The sequence below is a fragment of the Trachymyrmex cornetzi genome, unplaced genomic scaffold (assembly GCF_001594075.2).
Source record: "Trachymyrmex cornetzi isolate Tcor2-1 unplaced genomic scaffold, Tcor1.1 scaffold687, whole genome shotgun sequence".
NCBI lineage: Eukaryota > Metazoa > Arthropoda > Insecta > Hymenoptera > Formicidae > Trachymyrmex > Trachymyrmex cornetzi.
This window is the reverse complement of record NW_017300011.1, coordinates 176,312-199,631: the sequence shown is the minus strand read 5'-3', so window position 1 is coordinate 199,631 and position 23,320 is coordinate 176,312. Positions and strand designations below refer to the sequence as shown.

Here is a 23,320-nt window from a genome sequence, read left to right as displayed (position 1 = left end):
TCCCTGATTACTTCCATGAAAATGCGTATTCCGTCAACGCACTTTAAGTTCGCTTGTATTTTTGTAGCATCGAGTACTCTCATACTATAATTCATACGGAAAGAAGAGCTTCATTGTATTCTTGTAGATTTGATTGCACAGATATTCCTCTTCCTCATCTCTGATCCGCGCTAGAACTTCCAATATTTGACTGCAATTAATTAAGATCATATCATATACATACCGTTTATTAATCCTTTATTCGACCCATGCAATTATATCCCTTCAGAGTTGACAGTGAATTCTCATTAAACCCACTCAAAATCTATTAAAAATGTCAAACAATTCAATTTTCTTTATATTACATTTGCAAGTTTTAATTATTTCTATTAAAATATACTTAATTTTCTTTTTTTTTTTTCACTTTGTTCCTTGAAAGCGCCTTTTAACATGAGGCCTGTTTTTTTTTTAGCTGAACTTGCACGGTTCATCTTTTCTCTTTTCCTCTCCAACGTGGAAAAAAAAAGGAAGAAAGATGAAAGTGTAAAAACTTTAGCTAAAAAGAGAGAACAGACTTATAAATTAAATGAATTTTACAAACTCGGTGTAAGTGAGTATTAAAAATTGTGGTGTCAGCTCCGGAGGGTTAAAAATATTGCAAAAAAATTTAATGTTTAATTTTAAACAAATATCGTATGTAATTCTCATTCTACGATCTGCAGGAAGAAAAGTATACTAACACTATCGTGCAAGGTTCGTTCCGTCCTTTAACCATCTGATCCGCTTGCCATTTTTCTTTCTTCACAGATGGAAAGTGCGTGATAACGTCGTTCGCGGATGCATGCGTCGGCCTGATCTCGCACCATGGACAATCAGTCTCTATCATGAGCCTATCGGAGGGAATGGTAGTGATTGCGAAAAGATTTTCCTCTGTCTTCAACGAGCTGAAACGCGAAACAAAATGAGATTATTGGATTGTCCTCCTTTTCTCTTTTAACTCTTGCGAGAATCACATTCATAATGAATTCAGTCACTTCCATTATACTAAATAGTGCATACTAAAAGCTGCTATACATGAAATTAGCAAAGTTAAATGTAAAAATATATAAATATTTTTAATGCTCATTTCAATGTAAATTAACTTTAATCTCTCGGTTCAATTTACTCTTCATCTTTGTCTAATTTTTAGAGCTGAAAAAAGATAAATACTAAGTTGAAGCGAGATTAAAATCAATCGATGAAAATAGATACGAATATCTATAACAATGATATTGTCACGTTATTTAACAAAATATACATGTATCATTTCATTTAAAGTTAATTATGCCACTGCATTTGGATACTTTATATAAAGCAGCATATAATGTGTGCTAATCAGTGTAATGACCGAACATCATTAATCTTACCATCCATTGACGCCGATGTACAAGCCTAATTGTAGTATGGAATTTGCATCCTCTGGGTTACCGTCAAAGGAGTGCACAACACCCGGCGTCAATTCGTTTTTATGCTTTCTCAGAATTCGCACAAAATCGTCACTAGCGTTGCGGCAGTGCAGAAACATTGGTAGCTTTAACATGGAGCACAATGACAATTGTAGTTCGAAGTACTTCTTTTGAGTCTCCTTGGGGCAGAAATTCAGCCTATCATAGTCCAAGCCCATCTCACCGATAGCGACGACTTTGTCCTTATTATTTAGCGCCAAGTCCGACAATGATTTGAGGTATTCTTCTGGATTGCCATTCTCGAATTCATTGCAACGGGTCGGATGACAACCAACCGTCGAATACAGTCTGTCTGCAATTTGTTAATTGATGACGATCAGTCATTCGTCCTCAAAAATAAATTTGTAATTTAAACATAAGGATCCTATGACTCTGGGACATTTTCCTAATTTTTAAATAGGACATATTTAAATATTATAAGTATACATTTATACCAAGTTCAAGTATTGCATTTTTTTTATATAATTAAAAAATTTTAATTTCGAAAATTAATAACAAAAACTTATGTTCCTTTAGCATCACAACAAAAATGTATATTCCTGTATGGGATTAATCATGAATTATGGTTGTTCGCAGTACACTGAATAGCATATTAAAAGCTGTTTTATATAAAGCATTTAAATGCAGTGGCATAATATAATCAATTTTGTTAGTTAACTAAGTTAACTTAATTTCATGTATAACAGTTTTTAGTATGCATTAATTTAATGTGTAAGTGAAAAATTAAAATTAGCAAGAGATCTACAATTAAAATATATTAGAAATTTAAAATGCCTATTACAGTAGTCGAAGCTGAATCTTCATTGCTTTAATTAATTCAATCTTGAATTACTAATTTATACTATATATGTACTATATTGTAGTCTTTTTGAAATGCGTGTCGAATTGTTTTTCCGGACTATAAACTCAATTAAAACTACTCTAGTAATCGCAATACATAGTATAAATTAGTAATTCAAGATTGAATTACTTAAAGCAATAAAGATCTAGCTTCGATCGTAATAGGTATTTTAAATTTCTAGTATTTATTGTGTTTCTCACATATACGCGCGGTCTAAAATAAAGATTCTTAATTAAAATATATTAATTTGAGAACACGGAAAGATTTATATTAATACAACTTCTCACATATTTAAGGATACTTGCCATCGGTTCTCGCTATTTCAAGAGCTTTCTTGCTTTCTTCTACATTGCCAGCTGTAATGATGATTTTCGAGAGATTATTCTTCCAACTTCGCTCTAGAACTTTATCCAAATCTGGCTGATGCTTCTGAGATCCATGGTAGACTCCTTGGTACATGGAATCCGTTAAATTGGCTCCGATATCTATGACAATTGGAGTACAATGGAAAACGCTGGACTCTCTTAATACGAATTGCTCAAGGCAAATATACAAGGTGTTTTAAATATACATTTTCTAAATATTCGTTAACAAGAGATACAATTGACAGTGTAGTACAATGAACCATTAAATCCTTGTTATTTGCCAATTAAATGTTAATGTTAATGTCAAGGATGACATAGTTGACTGTATTATTCTATTAGCGAATTCAGTCATTTGCGCATGCACTATGTTAGATCAGTGCATACTAAAAGCTGCTTTACATGAAATTAGCAAAGTTAAATGTAAAGATATATAAATATTTTAAAATAAACTTAACTCATAACTTAAACATATGGATCCTATAATCCTAGGACATTTCCCTAATTTTTAAATAGTGTTATAAGTATACATTTATGCCAAGTTCAAGTATTGCATTTTTTTTATATAATTAAAAAATTTTAATTTCGAAAATTAATAACAAAAAACTCCCAAGAACTTATGTTCCTTTAGCATCATAAAAATATATATATATTCCTGTATGGAGTTGATAATGAATTATGATCGTTCGTAATACACTGAATAACATATTAAAAGCTGTTTTATGTAAAGTATCTAAATGTAGTGGCATAATATAATCAACTTTGTCAAAAAAAGGCTGCTTTACATGAAATTAGCAAAGTTAAATGTAAAAGTATATAAATATTTTAAAGAATTAACTATTTACTAATAATATTCGTCACACATTAATTAATAAAATATATATGTATCATTTAATTATCAAAGTTGATATTGTATCACTGCATTGAGATATTTTATATGAAACAACTTTTAATATGCACTGATCCCGTATAGTGTGAGTGATCGAATTCACCACAGGTCATCTTGAAAATGCCTTATGTTTACAGACTTTACTTTATATACCAACAAAGCATTATTATTGATACACTTAGAATTGCATATGATGCTGAAATATATCTAACGTGTCTCTCAAGGCATTTGAGAACTCCATGAAGGAATCCGGAAGCGTTTCCCGAAAAGGACAACCCGAAGGATATAAAAATTTGCCAAGTATCGACAAAGGGATTTTGTTGAATTAAAGAGATCAGTTCCGCCTCTCACTATAACCTTTGTATCGCGAGACAAACAGAGGAAACGGCATGGTGTTGAGCAAGAACGAAGGACAGTCAGGTTTACCTATAAATTTCCGCAAATTGGACATTCTAGCTGCAAGCATGGAACGTTCCCAGGCGGAGATTGTTCGTCCGGATGTCCGGTCGAGGGTAGACAGAGAGGTTAGCTGAGGTTAGCAGGTGTCCACCGTTTCGACCGGTTGGATCGACACATGGATGGAGTCCAATGAAGGACTGACGTTACGCTTTCATGCGCAGTAGTGATCGTCCCGACGCTATCCTTGCTTCCGCGCGTCATCGATCAGCCTGTATAGCAACTGATACAAATTGATAGCAACTACCGATCTAACTACTGAATCCTGACCTTTGATATGTTTAAAAATAAAAATACAGACACGCATACGCAATTAAAAAAATTAGAGGGGGTTTTGAGGTCCAATTGAAAATACTGTAACTGCATGAAATTTTCATCTCTGCAGTATAATTCTCTTTTCCATAATGTAATATTATAATTACATAATTATAATAATATAGTTATATATATTTGTAATATATACAAGATTTGTAATTTTGAGCTCCATTGGTTTAACATGTATTCATTTTTATATTTTGTCTTTCTTTTTCTATCTCCAATAAGAAAAGGAAGACACCAAGTAAATATTGATACATGTCAAGCTTCTCAATGTTTAAATCTTAAACAGCGCTAATATTGTGTCACCTTGGTGAACATTTTTTCAGAATTTTTTTATACGAATTTCAACATTTTCAGAAATACAAAGGTTATATTTTTTCTTCGAATTGTTTATTATATATGAATTTGAAAATATTCTTTAATTTTTTTAGAATTTTTATGTAAAAAAAATTTAGAAGTTTCAAAATATTTTTTAATTATTTTTCAACTTTCTAGAAATTTTTTCAAATTTTTTTATACAAATTGAAATACTTCTCAAGAACGCGGAAAAAAAATCTACATCTTTTCTTCATATTATATACTTAAATTCTGAAATACTCTAAAATTTCTTGTTCTATAATTTCTGAAATAAATTGTTATTCTCTCTCTCTCTCTCTCTCTCTTTCAAATTTTATAAAATTGTTTTATAAATTATAAAAATAAGAAATGTTAAAGTACTTCAGAGAATTCATATACATGAATTTTGGAAGATAAACTTTCTTGGCACATTTCTGAAAAATATTACAATTTGTATAAAAAAGTCAAAGAAAATTTCTGAAATGTTAGAAAATCATGTTCAGAAATTTTAAAAACTCTAAAAATTTACATAAAAATTCTGAATTACATAAAAAATTCAGAGAATTTTCAGCAAGTTACTTATATACATATAAAGTAATTCCATTAGATATGTTGCAAGCTGCCAGAAATTTTGTCAAGCTTTTAAGAATCCAAATAATTGCTAGACTCCATATAAGCCTTATTATCTTTCTTATTAATGAGAAATATTATTACATACACAGATATATATATAATAATAGGTATTGCCTACTTTTTACAAGTTTTTTTTTATTTAGATACGCTTTTTGATGATATAACAGACAGGATACAACGAAACATTTCGTTTTTATGTTTCCCTTTCTATATATATATATATATATTTGTTATAAATCTTAATGATTAAGAATTAATATAAATCTTAATCTACGTAAATAAGAGTTTCCTCTTGACTCGATGCGCTTGTGAATGTATGGAATTCTTCCTCAATCATACTCGCGAATGGAATATTAACAGATGCGAGGCGTTACTGTATTGCAAATGCACCATCGTTGCTCTCGAAGTTCTAGAGTTCGTTCGCGAAACACGATTACCGGAGCGATTTGATGATCGTGTTAATCTTCTCAATGCAGTCCTCCTTCTTCCTGGAGATCGTCGTCTCCATGTCGATGAATTGCTGCCGACTGATCTTACCCGGGATCAGTTTCTCCAAGTACAATGCCTGCAGTTGGCCATAGATCTCCTTCAGATAACGATCGCACTTTTGTAACTCCTGGATGCGATCATACACGTCAGTGGACTCTCCCTTTATCTTCTGCGCGATCTCGTTGAGTGCGTTGTTCGCCGCCTTGTATTCCTGATTGATACCCTTTATCGCGGACTGGAAACTGTTGGTGTCCTTGGACACCTTCAGGTACGACAGCTGCTCCTCCAGATTATAGTAGGTCGCGATTCTGCGGTCCTGAGCAGCGAGAACTTTCTCGCACTGACCGGCGATCCTCAGCTTGCTCTCCGATACTTCATCCTTATCGATGGAGAAGTCACATCTCACGTATACTATAACCGCCAGGAACATCAGCCACAGCGCCAGCACGATCATCAGTGGTTCCTGCAGCATCAGCAGACGCGGGAACGTATACTTGAGCCTGAAACTCTGAATATGATTCTCCACCAGATTATTCTTAGTCACAGATATCACTGGACGACCAGTGACATCCAGATATGTATAATGCAGGGAATCCGGCAGGCGGGTCACGGGATATGGCAGCTCCTGCTTTATATTGCTTGCACCCTCTGGTAGAATGATCTTCAGGACCATCTCGTCCACTACCATGTCGTCGAAGATGTGATCCAGCAGTCTCATCTCCAGGGCGAACTCGTCTCCAGAATGGAAGAGATACTCGTAGCTGGGTACATTGTAGCCAATTGTGTAACGAGTCTTCCAGCCACCGAACAATGGGAATCTTGGCCGCAGATTCAGCTCCACTGAATCCTTCTTGATGCGGGTATGCGACGTAGAGATGTTACCAATCTCGTCTCTGTAATAAATATCGGAAGCAGCTGCCGGCAGGATAGTATCGAAACTTTGGATGCTCGCCTGTCCAGATTTAGACTCCCGGGCGTACTCGTAACGTGAGAAGGAGCCTTTCAGCAACGCTCCGGTATGTAAGAGATCAATATGCTCCTCGACAGCTATGTTACCCCAGTGAGAGATCTCAAGGACCCTCTCGAGCCTCGTTACCGTGAGGAACTTATTGTTGTTCTCAAAGTGTATAGTCATTTCCTCATAAGAGAATGGCAGTTGAGACTCATATGGACCATAAGCCAACATCGAGCCAGTCTGGGAGACAGGCTTGATCTTGGTGTAGCTCTCAAGATTGCGGGTGGGCAGTGCCACGTAGGTGGTCTGCTTGGTGACAGGATAGGGCAAGCAGGCGTACACATTGCCCGTGTATCTGACAAGCTGCTTCTCCTGTTGGGTGATCTGCTTGGGATGTGGCACCAGCTCGTGCGTGAATACCGTCTCCAGTTCAATGGTGAGAGAACGCCGAGCCGCCAGATGGTTGCCGAGATCAACGGAGTAGAAGACTCGGTCGCGATGCGCCGGTATCTTGGTCTCCTTCACCTTCAACTCCAGTTTATCGGGCTCTACACGTGCCGCTATGTAACTGATGAATTTGCTCTGAGCGTCGTCCAGGCAGAAGAGGAAGTTCCGGACGCGATCTTCCTTGCCTTGCTTGTTTTCCATCACCACCCGAGTGGTGATTTTGGTGAGCTGGGACTGCAGGTCGATGTGCCGCTCGACGCTCCTGATGGTCAAGTTCGGGTCCACGACCCCGTCCAGGTTGGCCGCGGTGCAACCGCTGTACGCCCCCAGGTAGAACGCGAGAGCGCAGATTAGCGCACCCGCGTGAACGCGAGACATCGTCGATGAGACTCCGAATCGTTAAGAATTTCTATAATTCTGTCTCCTGATGGAACGAATTAACAAAGCGGCACGATAAACGTCCTTCTCCTTGTACGTTACGCACTCGCCGGTACGCGGCGACACGGTTAGCAAATAACAAAATACGTGGCGTTCGTCTATGGCGCCGGCTAGTTGCGCGCATGTCAATATATAACGATGCGGCCGGCAACGCGTCATTGGCCTAGTTTACACCGACGGTTCGATCCGGGTCAGAATGCAAGAATCAACCAACTGCAGTCGAATGACAAGGGAATGCTCGACTGCAGTTGGTTGATTCTTACATTCCGACTCGGATCGAACCCTCGGTGTAAACTAGACCAATCAGATCCAAGAGCTCACTGAGCGCTCAGTGAGCTCTTGGATCTGATTGGCATATTCCGTTAGATCTAAAAATATAGACCAAGATACAAGAGCTCACTGAGCGCTCAGTGAGCGGCCGTAGTACTGAATGCACCCATTAGGTGCATCCAGAAGCACGACCGCTCATTGAGCGCTCATTGAGCTCTTGTATCTGTTTGGTCTATGTTTTTCGATCTAATGGAATATGCCAATCAGATGCAAGAACTCACCGAGCGCTCAGTGAGCGGTCGTGCTTCTGGATGCACCCATTGTTAAATAAAGATAAGGGTGCCGTCCCATGGAGCGGAAATTTACAGCGGAACGGAACAATGGCTGCGTTCAGCAGAGAAAGGAGCTTTGCAATTGTTGTAAAATTCTTCAATATGATTGGTCTTGCCCTTAGTTCCTCATTGGATCTAAATGTATAAACCAATCATATTCCAGAATTTTACAACAGTTGCAAAGCTGCTTTTTCTGCTGAACGCAACCAATGCGACCAATCACAACTTTGCAGTCATTATTCTGTTTTCTTTTCTGGGATTGTGATTGGTCTCGCTGTTTCGTTCCGCTGTAAATTTCCGCTCATGGAACGGCAGTGCCATAAGATAGGCTGCTTTCCATTTGATGACACAAATCGACACAAGTCGACACAAATGTCGTTCTATCCTTCTTGATATTCAGAGAGTGACAAAGATAGAACGACACTTGTGTCGATTTGTGCCGACTGTGTCTCCTAAAAGGAAAGCAGCCATAGTACACGGGGGCACCTGGGTGAAGTTTCCGAACGCAGCCATAGTGGATAATGAACATCTGTGAATCAGAAGGACGAAAAGTATACTTATCGGTATACATTACCGAGGAAGAAAAGGCAAGGCGGTAGAAAAGAACGAAAAAAAACGCCGGTAGAGTTGAGGTGCGTTCCGTTATATTACTGACGTACTTGTTAGGATGCGTTCTGTATTAACGTCCGAATGACAACTTTTCGTCAGAATTTCGACGAAAAACGTCTCGCATGCGCAGAACGATATGGTGTAATAAAGCGCGACGGTCAAATATATGTACAGTTGCGTTGCAGGTTATGTTTATGTTTTGTCAGTTTTGTTTGAATACAAACAAAGAATATACTATGTTAGAAATTTTATATCTGAGTTTAGTATTACTTCTATGTCATGTATGTGCAAAAACGCCCAAGAATTGTTCCATTTCACGAGACAACCTCGGTGTTTGACGTCACACTTCGTCCAGACCCCGACATACGGGGAATGCACCCTGGAAAATCTATAGTTACTACACGTATCATATATACAGATTTTCAATATTTACAGAATAACAGAACGCAATCATGGAGAGTAATCCGTCACTGTTGCACTTTCGGCGCATCTGTCGATTCTGCTTATCGGATTCGGAACCTCTGAACTCTATCTACGAGCACAATCACAAAAAGTCAATCCAGCTACCGCTCCAGTTGCAGATCATGTCCTGCGTTGCTATCGAGGTGAGACTTGAGAGGTGAGTGGCCCTGCCGCTAACAATACCAAAGACAGACTGGTATTCATAGTCAATTTTTATAAAATTCTTATAATTATTCTTGTAAGAATGTCAAGTATATTTGAGATTGTTTTAGGTACAGTCTTAAGATGTCACATGTGGGGGGGGGGGGGCTAGTATTTATAATTGGATCTTATTTAAGACTGTCTTAAGTTATTACTCATGCAGCATACATATTCAAAAGAGAACATAAAGCATCTTATAGATATCTTAAGGTATCTAATAGATCATCTTTATAACATGATGTCTGAAAGACATCTTGATGATGTCTTTAGAATGTCTTATGCTGATTCTACAATGAGTCGGTAGTCGGAAGTCTTAGTCTTAATTGGTGAATTTGGCCAATCAGCCTTGGTCATATAAGTTGGCTATTGATCAATTTCACCGATAAAACTTAGGACTACCGATTACCGACTCATTGTAGAATCAGCGTTATATCTGTATTTTGGATATACAGTTCTCTAAGCTACAGATATGTCTCAGTATTATTGTGCTTTTATTGGCAGAACTAGTGCGCACTTAATGTACATTAAAGCTGTTGTATACTATTCTAATCTAAATGTAAAAGAGATATCTCAATTGATAGAATGCCCAATGTGTATTTTATCAAATAGCACAATAAAATGTATTGAATATTTCATGGTTTAATTTGTTTCTATATTTTTATTAAATATCTTTAATATGATTTTTTTTGCTTGGATATATAAATACAAACGAATAGGAAGATAGATCAAACATACATCTTTATGTTAATTTATGTACAATGACTTTAAACTGAGTACACACTAGTACTGCCAATGAAAAACACTATTGATATCTTGAGACATTATTTAAAATTAGAACCGACTATAAATACTAGTCAAAGGGCTGTATTAGCATCTTATGACATTACTTAAGACAATCTTAAAATAAGAATAAACTATGAATACCATCTACAGAACATTGTGCAATTTATGTTTACACTTGATCTATAAAAATGTGAGGTAGAACGCAAAGACGGCCAGTTTCTATATTTTTCTATTCAATGGTGTAATATTATTAGAAAATGAGAAAGATTGGCTGTCTTCATGCTCCTTTTCATTTTTATTGGCTACATTAGATATACTATTTAAATAGGGATTGCGCAATCCATGTTCTACGTCTTTGAATGATACTCTTAACAAGTAGTCAATGGCTGCGTTCAGCAGAGAAAACTAATCAGTTAGTGCTTAGTGATTCTTTAATATGATTGGTTCTTGCTTTTTGTTCTTCGTTGGATTTAAGTTTAGGAATCAGTTATATTGAAGAATCACTAAGCGCTAACTGATTAGTTTTCTCTACTGAACACAGCCAATGATACTGACCGCCGAAGGTGCCTCGCCGAATTCTCCTCGCTGGTAAGGACCACAGCACAAACTTTTGCACATTGCTGCATAACGCATAAGACATAAGAGAAACAACCAATTCTTCATTTCATATTCTAGTTGATTCTCTTATGCTTTAAATCTTATGCATTATGCAAAAGTCTACATAGCAGCCTTAATAAGCTTACAAGGAAACACAACCAAGTGAGCCTTTCCGATTTAAATGAGCGTTTAGTATGTTGTTCTATGTTGTTCTACAAAAATAGGAGACACGTATTTTTTTTATACGTGCTGAATCGCACGTTAAGGGGGTGAAATTCTCCCTTTAAAAAAATCGGTTTTTTTCTTTCAGATTAAATATTATCGAAACTGGAAGAGATAGAAAAAAAATTTCAAAACGAAAATTGAATGGCTTCAAGAGTACTTTAGAACTATAATAAATTTTTTTCCTTATATACAAATAATCTTTATTATAAATAAATAATTTAAAAAAATATTTTTTTAAATATAGATTTAAAGTACTCTTAATGCCATTCAATTTTTATTCTGCAAATTTTTTTCTATCGTACAGTTTCGACGATATTCAATCTGAAAGCAAAAAACCAACTTTTTTCAAGAGAGAATTTCATTCCTTTAACGTGCGACTCAGTACGTATAAACAAATACGTGTCTCCTATTTTTGTCCACAGAACATACTAAAAGGTCATTTAAATCGGAGAGATTCACTTGGTTGTGTTCCCTTGTTAATACAATAAGCTATTATCTAAGTTTTAAGTCTTAAGTCATAAGAAATTGATCAATCACAGTCCAATGTAAAAAAAATAATTGATTATGATGGATCAATTTCTTATAACTTAAGCTTTAAAATTTAGGTAGTGACTTATTGTAAAAAGCCTCTAACGATCGTTAGTATAAGCAGCGATATTACTGGCTGATCTGACGTGACGTCGCGATTCCGCTGAGAGAGGATGTTTAATTTGCATATCTCGCCTAATTTCTTTTTCTTCGGAGTTTCTCATCCGGAGCTAGAACTTTTGAGCATGATGATTGTTTATTTTAATAGGTAAATGGTTTAAATAAGAGAAAGTTTATATTTTATTCTTTCTTATTAGTCATTGGAGATGTTTAAATAGAATGGAATTTTCTGTAATATTATTAAAATGAATGATAAAATTGAATTTTGAAAAATTAAATAAATCTAAAAAAACAGCTATCTGAAATAAAGGACTGTCCTTTATAATAAAGGACGTATGATTACCGTAATTATAGATTTTTTAGTATTTTCGTATACAATATTTTTCAAGAATGAACATCCAACACTGAGAAGAGACTTTTCCAGATCGTCAATAGGTAAGCACGTTCCTAATGAACCATTTTGTTTCTTAATAGGTCTATACCGAGGACGAAATGCCACAGGTGATCTGTAACACGTGCCGCTGGAATCTGGACCACTTTTATAAATTCAAGTTGCAATGCAAGAAAGCTGACGAGGCATTAAGAGACTGCCTTCTATCTGGAAAATTACCAAAACCTTTCCCGCCCATCCGTATCGATCCATTGACGGAGATCGGTAACAAAAGACCAGTCGAAACTAGATCGCAGAAGGAGGTTTCGAAAAAGCAACGCACCTCTGATGATGATAACAGAAATACAAGAGAGAGACGTGAGACCATAAAAAGGGAGAAAGAGAAAGAAAGAGAATCACAAAATGAAAACCAGAATATCAGTGAGCAGCATCTTTACGAGGAAATAGAGAACGAACAGAACAGAGACAGTGAAAGTAATCAGGAAGTGAGTAACATTAATGAAAACAGAGAACAGGAGCCGGCAGAAGTCAAAGTAAACGCATGCGATCAATGTGAACGTACGTTCGCATTACGTCAGGCTCTGCTGCTGCATGTTCAGCGCGTTCATGTTCGCGCTCGCAATTACAAGTGCAACGAGTGCGAGAAAAACTTTTTCAACAAACACGATCTGGCCAAGCACTTGAGTATACATTCGCAGGAGAAGCCGTATTCGTGCTCGATCTGCCAGAAGCAGTTCTCGCGGTTGACTTCATTGCAACGTCACAAGAAAGTACACAAAGAAGAGACGCACTACGCTTGTCCTCATTGCGACGATGAATTTTTCACTACAGAGGAACTCGAAGAACACAAGAATTCGGCACACAAGAAAGAGAAGCCATTCCAGTGTAACATTTGCAAGAAGCGCTTCCTATACAAACAGGGTCTGCAACGGCACGAGACGCTACATAATAATAAGGATGAAAAGTTCGTGTGTGATTACTGTAAGGAGACTTTCCGTACTTGCACAAAGCTGGCCCGGCATCTGATTACCCATTCTGGTCCTCGACCATATATGTGTAAATTGTGTCCTCGCACATTTCTGCTATCGCATCATTTGACTAGACATATACGTATGTCCCATTCAACGGAGAAGCGTCGTGTATACAAGAACGGCAAGAAGAGGTTACAGGTGAATCAGTTGACGCACGCGAAACGTACATACATGGGCCTCACCTGTGATGTCTGTCAAGAATCTTGTCGTAATCGCGCCGAGTATGTCGTCCACATCAAGCAGCATATCGAAGCGGGCGAAAAAATAAGCCCGGACAGTTTACAGCCCAACACTAAGAAAAATCTTAAACTAAAGTCTAATGAAATGAAAGAAAAAGAAAAAGATCAGCATTCTAATAAGAACGATGATTACGAGTCGCCAGGGTACGTTGTGAAGAAGTTACCAAAGCCGTCAATGCCCTCAGAGAGTGAGAAAAAAGAAAAGCAGACTAGAGAAGACAAGAACGAGAATTCCGAGAAACAAGAAAAGGAAGAACCCAATGTGATGTACGTACGCAGCAAAAATGGTGGTATGGTCAAAATCACGACATTCCCACCCATCGAGCGTATACACGATATTCAAGAGCAGGAAGCAATATTCAAGAATACGAAGCAAACTACTTCAATCGATTCTCCTTCTCAGAGCAGCTCGAAAGGCCTCACGTCATCGCAAATCGAAGAGACTCCCATAAGCGGCTATGTGGATGACACCGAGTTACAAGTGCAAAAGATCGTCACCTCAGTATCCAAAGGACAGAAGTCCCTGTTGAAGCACCAACAGAACAGCCAAGATCAGTCTAAAGAATCGCTAACACCTGCGACGAGAGTTTACAACTCTTCCCAAGAAAGTAGCAAGGATAACGATAAATCAGAGACCTTAGCATCCACTCCGAACACCATCAAAGTTAAAAGGATTAAAAGAATTGTGGTGAGGAAACCAGCAGGGGGAAGTAACGAAGAAACACCAGCTAGTACGTCTAGTATTAAGGATGGAGATTCTTCTCTGAGCGGTACTCCCGGCCCGCATAAGATCAAGCGAGTGATTGTCAGTAAGAGAATTATCCGAAAGAATGATGTTGTTCATGAAGTTATTATGAATCCAGATGGAACCACGATAGATTCTGCAGAACTGGCAAAACTATCGACTGGCAATGTAGTGAAACGAGTAGTAAGGAAGCTACCGCTCGACAAGAATCAGAATATGGTACAAGCGCTATTGCAATCCGCGAAACAACGTGAAAAAACAGAAGATATAGCGAACGAAAAGTTCAAGGCGACGATTTCAGCGTCATCCAGCAACGATACACCAGAAAGCTCGAATGCTTTGGAAAAGAAACAATTGTGAAAAAACAGAAGATATAGCGAACGAAAAGTTCAAGGCGACGATTTCAGCGTCATCCAGCAAAGATACACCAGAAAGCTCGAATGCTTTGGAAAAGAAACTGATCATCCAGGATTGGATGTATGTAGAAGCTGAAGCAATTGGAGACGTAGCGGAAATGGTAGATATTGAAAATTAAGAAGTCGCAAGCGAAGAAATATAACAGGATGGCGATTGACGAAATATTACCGGAGCGACATGACGAGTCTGAAGATAAACAGCAACTACCATTCAAGAGAGTATTTGTGAAACGGGAACAACATATACGATGAGGAGTGGGAATACAACGATGACACAGAAGCGACAAAGAACAGGAACTCAAGTAGGAAAGGAAGAGACAGAACAAGTTGACGTGAAAAAAAGAGGAAGTGATGAGGAGTGGGAATACAACGATGACACAGAAGCGACAAAGAACAGGAACTCAAGTAGGAAAGAAAGAGACAGAACAAGTTGACGTGAAAAAAAGAGGAAGATGTTGGAAAATGTTCAGAAAAAAATCCAAAGTACGACGATGAGCGGCAGTAATATCACATCAAGTGATATGTCTACTCCGAAAAAGGATCCGATGATGTTGAGCAACAAATTATTCAAACAAGTGTTACGTGATCATAATTATTATAAGCCTAGCGATACATCAAAGGTGAAGAAGGTCCAGAATTCTACATTTTCGAGACTATCGATAACGTAGTAAAGATACAAGCCTTGTTTACGAATACTTGGTAGTACTATGCATACTAAATCACTTGATACTCTCAGTATAAACGCTGGGGAATTACTTCAGTACGCTCTGGTACTCCCGAATCACGAGACCAAGCTGGTACGCGTATCAAATGGTATCAAAAAATCTCAGCGTGCTGTAAATAGTTGGCTCGTATTGAATCGTATGTTAAACACGCCACTTTAAATAAGGATGTATCAAATATTTAGTTCATTCAATTTGAGATACGCATACTAACCGATTTAACGGTGTAAAAGGGATCACAGAAGTCAGTTCTGAACAATCTCACGCAAATTCCGGCGTCGTCAAATACGAAATGAAAGACTAACTCGGCGGTGGAGGTCGATATCGCTTAGGAGATCAAGTTAGATCCTAAGATGGAGAAGCTTTCGTAGGTCATCGTCATACAAGAGGAGAGTCAATCTGACTCCAACACTATCACTTAGACAATCAGGATCTCTCCGAGATCACTTCGATCTTTGAGACATCAAACGACGTATTGAAGATGCGGAAATCGGCAGGCAGCAATCTGAACGAATCCGTCATACAGTTGTCGCAGTGAAATGACACTATCAATTTGAACTAACGATAGCCAGAACAGCCTGGAGGACAAACTCGCAGATCAAAGGTTGAAGATTTGTTTTTTTTTGCCCGGTTGAGGTACTGTACTAAGTAAAAATTATTCTCCCGAATTCGCTGTATGATTCCAAATCATATTATCGGTAATTAACTTTAATCGCTGTCCAGTTTGGTCGACGTTCAACAACGTCAAAAAACAGAAAATACAGCGAACGAAAAGTTCGAGGTGACGATTTCAGAATCATCCAGCAACGATTCCGGCAGTGCACCGTATTATTGATACAGAATATCTACAAATTTTATTTTTTCATAATTTTGGTTTTTATAATTGACTTGTAGTCTCTTTTAACCCTTACCGTATCGTGCAAGTTAAAGAAACTTGTATAATTTATAGTATAATTTAGTATAATTTATAATTACCGAAAGACTCATAAATTATACTACATTTTATTATTTTCCAAAATAAAGAGTCAATATTTATTCTAGAAAGTTGAAAGTATGTTGGTAAATTTTTAGAGATTTTTAAAATTATTTTGAAGAGGTGAAAAAACGAAGAGATTTGAAGTGACCCTTGATGGTATGGATGAGGCACCAAATTGTAGATGGTACGGTAAGGGTTAATTATTTCGAGTTGTTATCTCTATGGGTGCATTCGTTTATGCAGTGACTAGCGCATCCTCTGCTTTCTTATCTGCTGATCACATGACCTAAATTTACCGAATGAATCTCTGCATGAATAATTGCTCGTACCATATTGGATCTTCCAAGAGAAAATTTGGAAAAGCTGAGCTGATTGAAAATTAAGGCCCAGGGGCCCTATTCTCGAACAAATATCGCATGCAGAAACAGCAATTCCGTATATAATCGATCAATCACAATCAAGAAACTGTCATTTTTGTATGCAAAAATTATATATATACGCTCAAAAATAGGGCACTAGTTTCACAATTCATGGTTAACTGAGGTTCAACTTATTCCTCATTTCTTTCTAATAGAATTGGAAAGAGATGAAAAATAAGTTGAACCTCGGTTAATAAGTAAACGTGAGCTGTAAAATTAGGCCTAAATAAAAAATTCGAAAATATTAAATATAAACCCCAAAATATTATAAAATTTATTTATAGAAAGTTCATAATTCTCATATGTGTGTTGATATTTTCAATCTACATCCAAAAGGTGTGATTTTTAAGTTAATCTGATTGCAAATACAAATTAGCAAACTTCACACCTTTTCCATTATATATCTTACGTTGCATTATTTTCACTTTAGTTGGATCGATTTCGACAAGTTGTTCTTAATCTCTTTTATTTTTTAATATTTTAATAAAATTCATTTTTAGTAATGGGCCTTCTACAATAAGCCGCAAGTTAGAAGTTCTAAGTGATCTTAAGTCATAATCGGTGAAGTCGGCCAATAGCCAACTTGAACGACTTGGTTAAGACTGGTTAAGACTTCTGACGTTCTGACTTGCGGCTTATTATAGAAGGCCCATAATACAATCGGCTATTATAGCTGGCGATATTATGAACAGTAAGATATCCAGGCTGCAAAGGCAACTGCAACGTAGTTTGTCATTCATTTACGCAGTACTGTGAGCAGAGCATCCTGAGTAGGACCTCCGAGATAGCTGCTTAGATGGTATACATCCCTGCATAAACGAATGACAAACTGCGCTGCAGTCGTCTTCGCAGATAGAATAAACGAATGACATCTGCGGCAGTAACTGCATAAACAAACGCACCTTATGTGATTACGACAAAGTTCATTGAGACTATCAAACTATTTTCTTAAATACTATCCTAATGTCTCATACTCTGATGTGATTTAACTTCGACAAATCTGTCCGATAGAAATCATACTAGTATGATTTCTATCGGACATATTAGTATTCAAAATAATAATGCTAATTTTTATTTGTTCAAGAATCTTAACGAGAATCTCTGTGAGTTAAATTGATAGCAACAAATGTGTATATATTCTATTATAATATATACAGATATTGAAATCGATCATACGATCGAGGACACTTTTTGAAAAATAAACATTATTATTTGTTCTACCGTTCTTCAATAAATTTAACTTATATATTAAGAGATTTTTTTTAAACAACTAGCGCATTCTCTAAACAGCGCTTATTCCCTTCAGCCCTTCTATTTCTTTCATTATTTTTAATCAGAATATCTATTATGTACATTTCAAAAAGCTTTCATTTTAGTTTACTTATACCTTTTATAGCTATATAGTTATTTTTATTACAAAAATTATTTTTATTATTTCTTCATGAGTATAACTCGGAAAGTTGTAACATTCCAAATGAATATTTCGATACATTTGCAATGAGAGGATAATTGTAAACATATGGTCCGCTACCGGATAGTTTTAGGCTAATTCTACAACGTGCTTTTTGTTTCCTGTTTCTTGCTGTTTGTCTCTGTTTGTCTCTTGCCTTTTTGATTAAGAAGGCAAGAGACAAACAGCAAGAAACAGGAAACAAAAAGCACATTGTAGAATTAGTCTAAGGAATCACAATCAAAGGAATAAGGAACAGGAAACAGAGAATAAGGGCGGTATTCATAGTTCGTTCTTATTTCAAGATTGTTTTAAGTAATATCCTAATATGGCCCTTTGATTGGTTTGTGACTTCTTAAGACTATATTTGAAACGGTCTTGAATATAAGATCTGACTGTGAATACCTAAGAATTTCAACCTATCAAAAATCATGTATTGAATACATAGTTTCTGATAGGTTGAAATTCTTATTCTTTGTTTCCTGTTCCCTATTCCTTTGATTGTGCGTAGTCTCTTATTGGTTCTGACTTGCGAACTGTATCACAACTGTGAGAAATATATACATACTGTATCTTCTGGCGGTTTCCTTTATTTGCGCACATTCGCTTCCGTTAATTAAATAAAGAAAAAAAAAAGAAAAGTTTATTCCTTGATCACGCAGTCATTGGATTTGTCAGCTTTCTAGCGTTAAGGACGTAACCAGGACCGGGGTGATCCCGATTGATCACGGCTCGATTGAACACCACCAATCACAGCGACCAGTGCCTAGGAGCTTTGTAGTCTCAAGCGCTGTGAGTGGCTCGTGTCCAATCGAGCCGTGTCCAACTGGGTGCCACCCTTTTTAAATATGATCAATTGTATACAAATCATTTAATTAATAATTATACAGGGCTGCGTTCGGATTCCCACCCGAGTGCTCTTCGGGTATCATGTCTTCCTTGTTTAATGTTCGATAAACTACAAGGATGATATGACATCCGGAGAGCACCCAGGTGGGAATCCGAACGCAGCCCAGGGTGTTTCATTTTAAGTGATATGGTCGATTATCTCACGAATCGATGATTTCATTGAAAATTTTTTCGAACGAAAGTTGCATGGCTTGAAAGAGGACACATGGTGGAAATGTGGACTTGATCTTGAGTGACCTTGTCAAAATCAGGTCAAGATCATATTGTTTTTTTAAATGGAAATCCCTATTTTTTATTACATATTCTTGTAGCTTATCTCGAGAGCTTTCCAAAACACTATAATAAAGTTACGTTTCATTGAGTACTTCCCCGAGTTATAGAGCTTGAAAGATACAGTACCACCGACGTTATCCATGTACGCATGCGCGTGTGAGCGGGATTCTTACGCGCGCGCGTTTCCGCGATTTATCGGGGTGATCCCGATTGATCACGGCTCGATTGGACACCACCAATCACAGCGACCAGGTGCCTAGGAGCTTTGTAGTCTCAAGCGCTGTGAGTGTATCGTGTCCAATCGTGTCCAAAATTGAGCCGTGTCCAACTGAGTGCCACCCAAGAGAAACCGCAAGCAAATAAATGCTAAAGATGACGTTAATGATCCGTGTTATTAGCAGTGCTAGCAATGTGATAAACTTAAATCCTCATATTTCGACTAGAGAACTGCAACGTAATTTAGGAATTCCTTATGTCACTGTGTGGAGGATTTTACAAAGACATAAATTCTATCCCTACCACATCACTTTGACCCTTAAATTTAAGATGTACGTAAAAATGATATGAGGCTAAGAAGATAATTTTGTCGTTGGGCATTATAAATGATAAGAGAAGATACAACTTTTGAATAATGGTCTCAAACAAATCGACCAATCACAATCAAAATTGCAATCACGTTTTAAAACGCTCGACTGTGATTGGCTAATTTGCTTACGGTATTACAATTACTACTAAAGCCTGTTCTATAATAGGGTCGGAAACCGTAAGCAATAAGAAATTAACCAATCACAGTCGATTATTTTTTTCATATTTAACTGTGATTAGCTAATTTCTTATGGCTTACAACTTGCCACCCTATTGTAGAACAAACATAAAATTTTTGTATGTGCGATGGTCTTTAATTTCGCATCAATTTGATACGCGTACTAACCGATTTATGCCCGTTTCTACCAATGTAAATTAACTTTAATCTCGGTTCAATTTACTTTTCATCTTTTTCTTATTCTTAAAACTAGAAAAAGATGAAGAGTTAGGATCTCTTTCACCAACTTCAGTTAAGTTAATCAACGGTTACATAAGGCTCATTTAAGCCCAGTTTCATAATAACTCATAGTTAACTTTTAAACGAGATTCAACTTGAAATAAGTTAAATCTGTTAGTCATTTCCAACAAACAACAACATTAAGAACATATAAGATAATGAAGTATAGATATACATATGTTCACGCAGTAAGCATGTTTAGAATTATTTTGTTAAACTAGTAAAATGATAACACATAGGTTATCCGATGTTCTGTAAAATATTTGGAATTATATATGAAATACAAAAGTGTATCAGCGTAAAAAAAGTACCGTTATATTTATTGTGCCTCTTCTCCATCCTAGCCTTTTTCAAACAACAAATATTCAAACAAGTAGTTTAAAAGAAAGACGAAAAGTTACAATGATTAATATATAATTATACATACATACAGAGAGAGAGAGAGAGAGAGAGAGAGAGAGAGAGAGAGAGAGAGAGAGAGAGTAGATATATATAATTACTGTATAATATTTTATTCATAGCGAGAAGATAATCAGAATGTAAAAAAATTTAGATATTTCATTAAATAATTTCAAGTTTTAATTTTATTTTCATTAGATAGAAAAAGTCATATATTTACAATATTACATAGTAAAAATAAATTGTAAGATTCTTTTATACATGTACTTAAAATCGTAACAGATTTTTGCATAACGCATAAGTCGGATTTACAATAGGTTTTTAAGCCTTAAGCCATAAGAAATTGACAAATCATAGTCTATTAAGAGTTATCTACAATAGATGTTTTAAGACTTAAACTGTAAGAAATTTATCAATTACAATCAAATCCGAGGGGAATAATCGACTGTGATTCACCCATTTCTTAGACTTAAAACCCTATTATAGATCCGGACTTACACGACATGATTAATCGGGTTTAATACATTCATAATTATGAAATTGATTAATCATAGCTGTTCCTCGGAAGAATGGAACGACTGTGATTGGCCAGTTTCATAACTACGGATGTTATTAAACCCTATTTAGGATATCGTGTAAATGTAAGTCGGATATTCTCCTCGTATTCAAGTGTGATTGGTCAATTCTTACAACTACAACTATGTTTACGCAATTGTAGATTGGGCTTAAAACTTAGCCCGGATCCTCATACGGGCAACAGCGCTTTGACACAGAGCGCTAATTGGTGAAAAGCCGGTTGTGGGGGTAAAATTTACCCCCATCGCCCGTTTTTCACCAATCAGCATTCGGTGTCAAAGCGCTGTTGCCCGTATGAAGATCCGGGCTTAAGGGTGCTGTCCCATGACAGTCGGAATTTCGGAAAACGGAATTTTGGAAAAGTAATAGAGTGAGGATCAACCAATCAGAATTATTGGGATGCATTACTGTTCATACTGCACATATAAGTTAAATACAAGATTGTTGAAGTTAAATTTCTATACATATAAAAAGAAATTTATTATTAATAAATAATTGTTCGATAAGTATTCATTAATATATAAGTATTTATTTTGCCAGCATATAAATATAACCATTTATATCGTTTGAGAAAAATTGTTTGTCCGAAATTTTTGTGGATGTAAAAAGTGCAAAATTTCAACTAAACCGAACGGACCTAAAAGGTCTGTTTGCGTTGCTTGAAATCCTCCCAAATGTTTGCATTTAAAAGGAGGTAAATATACATTCGGACATTGAAGAGAAAGAAAGCGAAAATATATTTAATAAAATATATATATAATAATATATAATATATATATAACATATATATATATATTTATTAAATATATTTAATAAATTTTAAAAGAATTGAGAGAGAGAGAGAGAGAGAGAGAGCAAATAGACTTAAATATCTATGATACGAATGTCGGAACAAAAGAAAGCGAAGATGCCGAGTGTAAAAAGTACAAGCAATGCGAACAGACCCATCAACGCGAAAGTTTGCGTTCCCGCCTTTATCCTACAACGATAGTCGCCCGCGGTGACGAATCTTTCCTTTTTCATGTTCATAGGTCTCCGCGAGCCGTCCGCTCGAAAGTGTGTGGTCCGAGGTTTGCGGTACTGGGTATTTTCATCCACTCCGTTGTGAATCTGTTAACGAAATAGACGTCGCACCGGTAGTCCTCTCCGCAGCCGCGTGATTTGTAGCTAAGCAGGTAAGCAGTCGAACAATAGGGATGGCCATTTTGCTGAATTTTACGCGTGAAACCATCCATGGCACGCGGAGGCGCACGGTTGCGCCGCCGCCGGAGCAAAAGCGGCCTGAAGCGATTCTCCTTCACGGCGAATCGTACAATGCGGCCACGACTTTGGCACGTGGGTTTTATTCAATTGCCATCGTCCTCGTCGCATCGCGCGATCTAACCCGCGCCGCGGACGTGCATCATAATCTCCCGTTGGAAAATCCGAAACGAGTCGCTTCGCCGAGAGGCGATGATTTCCGTGGCGGTAATTCCGGTAATTTCGGCAGAACGCGCGGTGGCGATGGCAGCCGCGTCTCCGCCGTCGTCGGCGAGCCACGACGGAAGCGGGGCGGCAACGCGGTCGCCATCGCCATCGGGGGCGATCTCTCCTCCGTGCATGGCGCAAAAAAAGCTCAGCGCGCGCGGCGTCGCTCTTCGGATGCCATCTTCGCGCCGCGCTGCGCCGTGCCGCGCGGCGTACGCGCGTATATACGTACATACATCTATACGTACGTACGCCGTTACGCTAGTACGTAACGTATTCGCACGCACACACACATCGGCGTCGCCAAGTGGGGGTGAGCACGGAAAGAGAGAGAGCGCGCGCGAGCTGACCGAGCCAGCCACGTTGTATGTACGGCGCGCCGTGGAGATCGGAGGTGTAATCGTAATCGTCGAGCGAGAGAAAGCACGGTAAAAGACCACGAGCTATCCCAATTATCGTTCCCCTTTTCCGTCTCGTCACGGCGGGGACG

General features: G+C 37.3%; 4 protein-coding genes across 5 annotated transcripts in view; 2 read left to right on the top strand and 2 right to left on the bottom strand.

Moving 5' to 3' along the window:
- Positions 1-47: 47 nt before the first annotated feature.
- Positions 48-4,280, bottom strand: LOC108767533 (putative deoxyribonuclease TATDN1). The gene is made up of 5 exons (XM_018517461.1): positions 4,003-4,280; positions 2,631-2,810; positions 1,386-1,776; positions 720-923; positions 48-190 (listed from the first exon to the last, which is right to left on the bottom strand). Exons 1-5 carry the CDS (start codon positions 4,040-4,042, stop codon positions 85-87), a joined length of 921 nt encoding a protein of 306 aa, XP_018372963.1. The 5' UTR covers positions 4,043-4,280; the 3' UTR covers positions 48-84.
- A 1,155-nt stretch (positions 4,281-5,435) lies between these two features.
- On the bottom strand, positions 5,436-7,735 carry LOC108767511 (ribophorin I). The gene has a single exon (XM_018517423.1). The coding sequence runs from the start codon at positions 7,586-7,588 to the stop codon at positions 5,753-5,755; it is 1,836 nt and encodes a 611-aa protein (XP_018372925.1). The 5' UTR covers positions 7,589-7,735; the 3' UTR covers positions 5,436-5,752.
- Positions 7,736-9,039: 1,304 nt separating this feature from the next.
- Positions 9,040-14,944, top strand: LOC108767541 (RE1-silencing transcription factor). The gene is made up of 3 exons (XM_018517473.1): positions 9,040-9,464; positions 12,250-14,537; positions 14,617-14,944. Exons 1-3 carry the CDS (start codon positions 9,312-9,314, stop codon positions 14,714-14,716), a joined length of 2,541 nt encoding a protein of 846 aa, XP_018372975.1. The 5' UTR covers positions 9,040-9,311; the 3' UTR covers positions 14,717-14,944.
- Positions 14,945-22,377: 7,433 nt separating this feature from the next.
- Positions 22,378-23,320, top strand: part of CNBP (CCHC-type zinc finger nucleic acid binding protein) — a 6,457-nt gene continuing 5,514 nt past the window's right edge. The window contains exon 1 of one of the 2 annotated variants that reach the window (XM_018517452.1): positions 22,378-22,538. The gene's annotated coding sequence lies outside the window, so the exon portion shown is untranslated. Of the gene's footprint in view, positions 22,539-23,170; positions 23,259-23,320 lie in introns of those variants that run through there. The other variant, XM_018517453.1, reaches the window with a different exon arrangement.